Source organism: Nannobrachium achirus (genome assembly GCF_963921795.1).
Source record: "Nannobrachium achirus genome assembly, chromosome: 17".
Taxonomy (NCBI): Eukaryota; Metazoa; Chordata; class Actinopteri; order Myctophiformes; family Myctophidae; genus Nannobrachium; species Nannobrachium achirus.
In genome coordinates this window covers 39,176,024-39,186,031 of record NC_137824.1, presented here as the reverse complement: position 1 = coordinate 39,186,031, position 10,008 = coordinate 39,176,024, and the positions used below count along the sequence as shown (strand labels likewise).

Sequence of the window (10,008 nt, the reverse complement as noted above, 5' to 3'; positions counted from 1 at the left end):
GTCCCACCGAAGGTGTCGCTTGCCTAAAATAGCAGACCTACAAGCTCGCCAAAACTCGCGTCCTCTTCGCGTTGTGAGCGTGTAGATCTGCAATTTTTTTAGGAACGCGAAACCGTCGTACGACGGAGCATGTAATGAGGCTTGTGTGACGGCGGGTTGACAAAATGTTCCACAAACTTTTATTTGCTTTATTTCTGCTGTTTGTTTTTAATGGCGCCCCTTCTGACGCACAGAAGAAGAAAGAGGTACATATCAAAATTAGTATTTAATTTGTTTGTTTGTTTAATTAATGACGCGGTTTTAATTCAAGCACAGTTTACATTGTGGCTTGTGGTCATTGATGCTAAGCTAAACTAAACCTACATACTGGGCTGTTGTAGCTAACGTTGTAATAAAGTCTTCATTCTTTGACATTCGAACTCCTGCAATTGGTAGCCTATGTTAGGAAATAAGGGTGAATGTGGTTAACTTTCTATACATTTTCTTCTGTTTTTTTCTTCCAGAAAAGTCCAGATTTCTAACCACTTTAGAGCATTGAACCTAAAGTGAACCGCAAATCGCAACACCAACCACTGACAGCCCATACATCCAAACTGAAAAGTCCTATCTGACTGAATTAAACAACATTAAACTCACCAAGGTTGCAGCTGTACTGAAAGCTTGAATCCTTAATTCTATCTGCAAAGTGTTTGTTTCATCAATATCCACATAGACGTGTTATGAGCTAACTGTTTATCTCAAATTCTGTGCAGGTGAATATTTTGTGTGTTGGAGATTGGAAGTGCTTGTTTTCAATAATGCAATGTCCTAAACAGCCAGGTTGTACACCGGACCATTGAGTGAGTTCCAGCGAGCGCTTCCAAACTCCTACACTTAGAAAAAATAATCACCTACAAGGAATTTATTGTCAAAAAGTAACTCATAACATGTCTACGCTGGACTTTTATGAAACGAATACTTAGCAGATAGAGGATAATTCAAGCTTTCCTTACAGCTGCAGTGTTGATGAGTTTAACATCGTTTAATACAATCAGATAGGACCTATCTGTTTAGATGTATGGGCTGTCAATGGTTGGTATTGCAACTCTAGATTCAACATTAAAAAGGATCTATATTTGTTTGCGGTTACATTGAACCAAGCAACTTAAAAACTGGGCATCTACTTGGGACTTTGGTGTGCACTTCACACCAAAGTCCCAAGTAGATGCGATAATGACACCACAAAGTCTTATGAAGTGAAACGCCATGACTCATAAGTGAAACTTTAATGATACAATAAGCAATCAGTCGATCGTTATATATCGGTTGTCCTTTGCTCATTTTTGTCTCTCGTTTGTTGTCACCCTCAGTCTTTGCTGTCGGAGAAGGTGGGTCAGATGATGGAGTGGGCGTCCAAACGTTCCGTCATCAAGATGAATGGAGATAAGTTCCGTCGCTTTGTTAAGGCGCCCCCCAGAAACTACTCAGTGGTCATCATGTTCACAGCGCTGCAGCCACAAAGACAATGTGGAGTCTGCAGGTACATTTATCACATAATCTCCTGACCACAATTATTTGAAACATTTCTGTATGTCTTTGATGTTTTGAAAGTCATTTGACAGGATAACTTTTAGGGCTGCTCGATTATGGAAAAAAAAATCATAGTCACAAAGTTTAAATATACCGTATTTTCCGGACTATAAGGCGCACTTAAAAGCCTTTAATTTTCTCAAAAAACTACAGTGCGCCTTATAGTCCAGTGCGCCTTATATATGGATCATTCATTGACATTGACATTCCCTTTAGCACAGCTCCATCTGTTGGATGCATAACGCAACGGTAGCGTCTATTATGTGCGCCTTATAGTCAGGTGCGCCTTATATATGAAAACAGTTTGAAAATAGACCATTCATTGACAGTGCGCCTTATAGTCAGGTGCGCCTTATAGTCCAGAAAATACTGTACTCATTCTCTTTGGAGACATTGCAAGTTCATGGAGCCAAATATATTTTCTTGGACTTTTGTGTGTTTTTAAAAATGTTAATTGAATTTCAAATAACTAAATCTGTGGTTCCCCACAAACGGAAATGAAAGAAATACTGTAAGGCTATTCAATGAATGTTCAAGTCATCTGTGATGCCAGAGAGCAGCTCACAAACCTTGAGAGGAGGGTGAAAGGTTTCATATTGTAGTACCATTATTAAGTCTGTTCTTTATATTTTAGACAAGCTGATGAAGAGTTTCAGGTGCTGGCTAATTCTTGGCGTTACTCCTCTGCCTTCACCAACAAAGTCTTCTTTGCAACTGTGGATTTTGACGAAGGCTCTGATGTCTTCCAGATGGTGAGATTCTGAGTTTCCCCGGATGAAGAGTTGTGCATGGGTGATTGATGTGTGACGTGTCTGTTTTTGATGCCTCGGAAATATTTATGATGAAGATCATTTATCTAATTTGACCAAAATAAAACTCCTCATTCGTTACAATGTCATAATTGATGATGACATTTTCCAGTGACAACCCTAATGGTCTATGAAGTGTCCTATTCTTCGTTATTGTGTGTGTGTGTGTGTGTGTGTGTGTGTGAGTGTGTGTGTGTGTGTGTGTGTGTGTGTGTGTGTGTGTGTGTGTGTGTGTGTGTGTGTGTGTGTGTGTGTGTGTGTGTGTGTGTGTGTGTGTGTGTGTGTGTGTGTATGTGTCTAAAGAAATGCAATCCATCTTTCTATTCCAGCTGAACATGAATTCTGCCCCAACATTCCTGCATTTCCCAGCCAAAGGGAAACCTCGTCGAGCTGATACTTTTGAGCTGCAGGTCCGAGGCTTTGCAGCTGAACAGCTGGCGAGATGGGTGGCGGACAGGATGGATGTACACGTAAGTACAAAGCAAGCGTGCAAATATAGACCTAAGGGTGCAACGGTTAATCGATTTAACATATAGAAAAGTATAGAAAATAATCGATAATTTAATAAAATATTGGATTTGTAATCAATCTTCATTTTGGCCATGTCTTTATAGGCTCAAGAAATGTCAACAACGATGTCAACCACTAGTGAAAATAACTGGCCCTGTACGTGATTTTATCGTTGTTGTATACTGATTTTGTGCGTGTGTGTGTGTTTGGTTAGATCCGTGTGATTCGTCCTCCCAACTACGCAGGACCCCTCCTCCTGGGCTTCCTCTTGGCTGTAATTGGAGGACTGGCCTATCTTCGACGTCACAACCTAGAGTTCCTTTTCAACAAGAATGTCTGGGCCTTTTCTGCACTGGTAATACACACACACACACACACACACACACACACACACCGTTTAAGCGTTAGTTTATATTTGGCACACAGCAGTGTTGTTCAAAAAACTTGAAAATAAAGTTGGGGGCAGAGGTTCTGCTCTGGCACCCAGGGAGTGTGTATGCACAGTTTCGCTGCCATCGTGCCAACAGTGCCGGAGATTAGCTGTCCACAAACAGATGGAAAGACACACGCACGTGGACTGACGGACAGGGGTGAAAACGTAGTCTCGGCCTGACGTGGAGACGATAAACAAAATCTAACTCAATGTCACACCCATAAAGAGCCAGTAGATGCCTCTGCTTAATTTGACTGCACTGCATCCATTTCTCCAGCAGATGCCAGTCACGTGCAATGTGTTAATTTAAGTAATACATCTGTTTTTAACACTGAGAGGTTTTACCCATCACTATGTGTAGGTATTTAAACCCTTCAATTGTTCCATTCCAGTTGTTGGCTCAAATGTGTCCTTCACTGAATATGCTGTACACAAGGGGTTCTCAAAGTGGGGTTCATTGGAACACAGGTTTTATTTTATTTTATTTTTTCGATTTTGTGAAATGTCAGGGTCTTGGACATACAAGGTTTCCACCCCACAACAACGTTGTTTGTGTGTCATTGCAGTGCTTCGTCCTAATCATGACTTCAGGGCAGATGTGGAATCACATCAGAGGACCACCCTATGCACACAAGAACCCCAACACTGGACAAGTGGTAAGCTGCAGCTTGGTGGCTGTGCTCCAGGAGTTCCCAAACCTTTTCTGCTCGGTGGCCAAAATATACATTTGGTTTACCTGTGATTAGGGATGGGACGATAAGCGATATTATCATTTATCGTGATAAAAACACTCACGCTAATCGTATCGTGGAGTTATGTTGGGGATATTTTGATTATCGCGATAATATCGTAAATCGCAATTTCTTTGGTCACAACATTCGTGATATGAAATGTTCATATCATCCCATCCCGAACCCATGATCCAAACATAAAAGAATGCCTTGTGAATTAACCACTTAAACCCTATTAAAATAATGGTGAAAAAATAGCACATCTACAAGCTCACAACATTGTGACCTTGTTTTTCCTTTGTGTTTTCAGAGTTACATCCATGGCAGCAGTCAGGCTCAGTTTGTAGCAGAGACCCACATCGTTCTGGTCTTCAGTATCCTTCACCATTACTTTTTATAAAGTTTTTGTTGTGTCCAGGCCGGGGACTTATATTTTCCCTCCTGTCTGTCCATGTGTGAGTCTGTGAGTGTCTTCTCAAATTGGCCTCATGGTGGCACTATAGCTGTTGGCCGATAACTCTTAAACTGACTCACAATACTGTTTGCTTCAACTACAACAAGCACGTAATTCACAAGAAGCTCTCCACCGAGCAACACAGTGGTATGTTTTCTCAGCTAAGAATCATTTATCTTAGCTGTTTGACAAAATGTTCATGGAAAGTACTTCCAACTCTGTAAGGTTTGACCTTTGACCTGCGTGTCAGATGCTGCTGTTACCATGGGAATAGTGCTGCTATGTGAGGCTGCCACCTCCGACCTGGATATTGGGAAGAGGAAGAGTACGTCAACCAACACTTATAACACACACACGCACACACCAATATCTTTTAATCAACACAATCAAACGTTTTTCTTGTATTAGTTTAAAGTGATCCTATGCAGAAACATTTCATAAACGTGTTACCTATGATATGTTATATTGAATGAATTGTAGGTCTAAAAGTGGTTTACATAAAAGTGTGTGTGTGTGTGTGTGTGTGTGTGTGTGTGTGTGTGTGTGTGTGTGTGTGTGTGTGTGTGTGTGTGTGTGTGTGTGTGTGTGTGTGTGTGTGTGTGTGTGTGTGTGTGTGTGTGTGTGTGTGTGTGTGTGTGTGTGTGTGTGTGTGTGCTTGTGCGTGCATCAGTAATGTGTGTTGCAGGTATTGGTCTTGTGATGCTTTTCTTCAGTTGGCTCTTGTCTATCTTCAGAGCAAAGTACCACGGATACCCCTACAGGTATGTGTGTAGAAGATAGATGGACTTGTGTTTACAATGTGATTAACATGGTGTTTGATGCTGAACAGGCTTCCATATGACCCCAGAAGTGTTATGAAGTGAAAGTCCCCTTTAACACTCGGACAGCCTTTATTCACACACTCCTACAAGTCCAATTTATGCTTTGAACGATCGGTGTCGAACGACACTTCCCACTACGTGTCTCACAACGTTATGATTTTTGAGCTTTCATACTGTCTGACTCGCCGACAAGACAGCACTGGATGCAGTCACAGCGTGGATGTAGTCAGCGTTTAATGAAGGTGTCTGCCACCTTTCATTTTTCCAGAAGTACACAACACCGCCGGTGGTGGTTCTCTGCACGCACTCTGCCACACATTTTTGTTATTGTTTTCACAACACTTTCGTTGTGATCAAAGCATAAATTGGACTTTTGTCAGCATAATGAATACACACATTATGAGACACAGTATGACACACACATACACACAGACCCACATCTTATTTAATCAATTAGCTAAGGATTGGATGGAATTCATGGTCGGTTTGTGATTTTCATTGATCGAGCAATTTGTTTTGTGTGTTTAAGCTTCCTGATGAGTTAAGACTCAAGCAGCCAGCCGTCGTCCAGTCTGAGGAAGTGTCAACATCTCTACAGGTGGTTCTCCCAAGTGCCTTCACAACCTACCATGCTCTCCTCAAGTCAAACCAATGGTAGCTCTGCGTATATCGTTTCCCCCCATTTCCAATGGCTCTTCTCCACTACTGAGATCTTACACTCTCAGAGTTATGGTGGTTCTTGAAATTAAAAAGTTTGAGAACCACTGGTATTGTAATTGCATTGCACAGTGGTTCTCAAAGTGGATTCCAGGTTCCTTTAGGGGGGTCTAAATTGACCCGTACAAGTCTGTAACTGACGGTGTACAAATGGATGTTCAAATGGATGTTCCATTTGTACACTGCCAGAGTTAAGGGGAGACCTTTGAAATTTGAAGGTTTCAGAAACAGGCATAGCAGATGTGAAGTCCAGCTCTTGACAGTGTGATAAAACCGGTCCCGGAACCAAATCCGGTTCCTCAGTGCTGGATGCGGTTCCTTTGGTTCTGGATCCCAACCCTAGTCATGAACCGTATTTCACAGGTTCTGCATCTGTGTCCATACGGTATGGCCTGGTTCTCAGAACCTAATTTGGGACCTGCTCAGGAGGTACCCAGAACGTATAGTTAAAATTTGTTTATAAAATTGCAGATCTACAAGCTTGTTCATTTTCTGCTATTTGTTTTATTATTTTGTTTTTCCATTAGTTTTCTTTTTTATGAGTTATTGCCCCATTCAAGGGTGGTTCTAATACAAATGTAAACGAAAACAACATCATGGAACTTCACGGCTTCTGGAATGTTTCATGGTTATGGAAGGTTAAGTTGTGTTGTCAAAAAGAGCCAATACTTGATTATTTGAACCAAGCCACAGCAAGAAGCATAACTCTGCTGCTCTATGAAAAGAATACATACAACACCAGGGCTGTTCATCAGTTCACCCTGTTCACTCAGTTCAGCAGGTATAGAGAAGTGCCAATTAATTTGCTGTTAGCGTATTAGCAATTATTTATTTATAGGATGGACATGAATAGAATATTATATATTTTGCCAAAAGGGCTTTTTGAGTCCTGTTCTTGAATTAAGTGAATTGAAAACAGCTGAATTATGTTAGGTTTATGTTCCCCTGCTGCCTTCCATAACACTGGGCGTTTTAATAGTAATTTGTGTCAACATGGGGTTATCATTTTGTTTTCTTGCGGGTGATACATAATTCTGTACACACTGGGGCCTGTAGTTTTAGGCTGGTCAATGTGTGCATTCAGCCGATAACAAGGGTGTCCGCAGCCCCTCAAACATGATTCTTAAATCGTCTTAAATTCATATTAATTTATGAATGCAGAGACTTCTGAGTATTTTTTTGTCCGCCATGGATTTGGTGTTAATGTTAACTTAACTATGATAAATGATGATTAACGTTATCGCCCTGTTGTTGAAATTAGAGTCAGAGCGATATGTTGGCCAGAAGGATGTATCAGCCATTGTTTTACGGTATCTGCAATTACGCAATCACTTTCAACCTGGTGTCTCTATTTTGTTCTGTTATTATAGGTAAAAAAAGATCACAAGATTTAAATACTTTTTGCTGGATAATTGCTGATACCCATGCAGTCAAAAAACGTGTTAGTAATCTTTTATTTTTTCAAAAACGAATAAAATCTACCTTTCCCCCCTTTTTTTTTGATTAGAATCGATGTTGCACTTTTTTTTAACAAATATCATTTAAAACATTGGTAATAAGTGGACTTGTCGGACCCAAAAACCTCATCGGTCTGGCTTACTTTCTTGCTCCAGTACTTACAGGGAAATGTCTTGGCACTAAAATCTTCTATATTGTCCATCAGCCTCTAATGACTGAAGTGCTCTGTATGGCCCACTTCCCACCTGCTATTATTGTACATCACTGTTTCTCAACGTCTGGTCCAGGGACCACCAGGGGTCCAAATGGACTCTTTAACGGGTCTGTAACTCTCAGAGATAAGCAAACGATGAGGATTCTACAGTGCAGTTGGGGGTTCCCGAGATTTAAAGAGAACCATATCTAACTGGGGGTACTTGAAATTCAAAAGCTTGAAATATTATACATTTAGTATCCAGATGGCATGTAGACATGAGGCAGGGCTATATGTATATCCATATTACTGTATATCCATATCGTGATATCGCCGTTTCCTGGTTTTAATCACATAAGCCCAATTTGATCCTAAATACAGTCATTGTTGCAATACAATAATCACAATTTCAATAGATGTATTTGTTGTACATAAAATATCCAATTGTCCATATTGCCCAGTGTATTCTCATTTAAGATGTCTATTTCAGTTCTTTTGCCATATTTACATCCTTAAAAAGATTCAGTTCATCAATACATATTTTCAATCTGTTTTAACTTCTGTTTCGTCTATGCTTCATGTCATCGTGTTTGAACATGCCACAAAAAGCATATTCAACCAGGTAACTGCTTTTCCCATGTCATTCTGAATATCATGCCATCTTGGGATGGGACAATATGAAAAATTCATGTCACGATTGTGACCAAAGAAATTGTAATTTACTTTATTATCGCGATAATCAAAATATCCCCAACATCTATTATATCCTGGAGCGGTACATTTGCCAAAATGTTGAAGATTTACAAGCTAATCGGCTATTTATTTGGCAAAGTGGTTTGGCTGAGAGTGTTATCCTACTATAAGTCTGTTGTTATATAGAGAGTTAAAATGGAACCGGATATGCAGCTCGGCAAATAAAAGGTGAACTGATCCCAGTGCATGACAGAGGATAATTTCACAAGAAATTTAAATCTCTGCGATGCGATTATTGTTTTAGTGATTGTTTTATATCACGATAATAGTGATTATTGTCCTATCCCATATGATATTCAGTACATTAGTACATCACCTCTGTTGGGTGGAAACCTCAAATTATGTCCAAAACGATACATTTCAGGATTTAAATAAAATAAATTGCAAAAGTAGCAGATCTACAAGCTTTTATATTTGCTGCTTTTGTGTGATGCTGTATTTTGAATAAATAGGGTATTCATCATTTATAATAAAAGAAAACAGTTAAAATATGGAGATAAGATGTTTCTGCCTGACAGCAACGACAAACTGTATATCGTCACTGTTGGCTGGAAAAATGTTACTTTTCAGGAAATGGATCGGATGTTATTTAGTCACACGCTCTTAATCATTTTTATTGGTTAAACTAATACATATTGGGTGGGTCATTTACAGTTTGTGTGTGCAGTTGAGCTACCGTAGTGACTTAGTGAACGAGGACAGGTGTTAATACCAGATGGGAAGAGGGCCATATTCTCGTGTTCTGTCTGTGTGTATACAGTATGTAAGTTTGTGCACAAAGTGTTAGTATGCATATTTTGTATATTCATGTGCAGAGAGATAAATTCGGGGTCTCAGGTGAATCTGTCTGACATTAAAGTGCCTTAAACTGCCTGAGGATTTTGTGTGGTACATAATTTAAATCTGTGTCAAACAACCCGGGATTATGGGACGACCGCAAATATTCAAACGTAAATGTGTGAATGATTGTGTGTATTAGCCAAAAGAATTAGAACAGATTTTAAGCTCTCTCCAACCTCTTGTCGGTATCCCCTCCATACTTCTGAGACTGCTGGATAACACAGTAAACCACCTTGCAACCTCAGTTACTGTATGCATATGTGCCATTAGGCACGTGCCCTCATAGACACCAAAGGGGGCTTGAGCCCCTGCCCTTTTATCCGTCTGTAAAAAAGTGCCCTCTCCAGACCATGAATGCTGTTTTTACTATGGTGAAAGAAATGCATATTATGCCCTCTTTCCCTGCCATACCTGAATGCAGCATTCAAGAGAATTGCCATGTCCAAACTCTCCTGAACTTGAATGCAGCATCTTATGTTGAAAGTATTACCCTCTCTCTGTGTAGAAATCCATGCCATTACACCACATCCCCAGTATTGACTTGATTATGCTTAGTTCAGTGAGGTATCACACACCGAAAATAGCCAACCTCCAAGCTCACAACGTGTCGCAGTGCGACGTGTTGCGAGCTTGGAGGTCTGCTATTTTCGATTTTCCACCAAAAGGCCCTTTTAGAAATTTCAGCCCCTATCCCCTCTAACATTCTCTGTGTGCCATCCT

The 10,008-nt window shown here is 40.2% G+C and overlaps 1 protein-coding gene across 1 annotated transcript; it reads left to right on the top strand.

The window, feature by feature from the left end:
* Positions 1 to 107: 107 nt before the first annotated feature.
* On the top strand, positions 108 to 9,322 carry LOC308301854 (dolichyl-diphosphooligosaccharide--protein glycosyltransferase subunit MAGT1). The gene is made up of 10 exons (XM_080745995.1): positions 108 to 245; positions 1,350 to 1,519; positions 2,204 to 2,321; positions 2,708 to 2,848; positions 3,103 to 3,243; positions 3,888 to 3,977; positions 4,363 to 4,426; positions 4,757 to 4,831; positions 5,177 to 5,267; positions 5,857 to 9,322. The coding sequence occupies exons 1-10, from the start codon at positions 165 to 167 to the stop codon at positions 5,870 to 5,872; spliced, it is 987 nt and encodes a 328-aa protein (XP_080602121.1). The 5' UTR covers positions 108 to 164; the 3' UTR covers positions 5,873 to 9,322.
* The last annotated feature ends 686 nt before the right edge of the window (positions 9,323 to 10,008 follow it).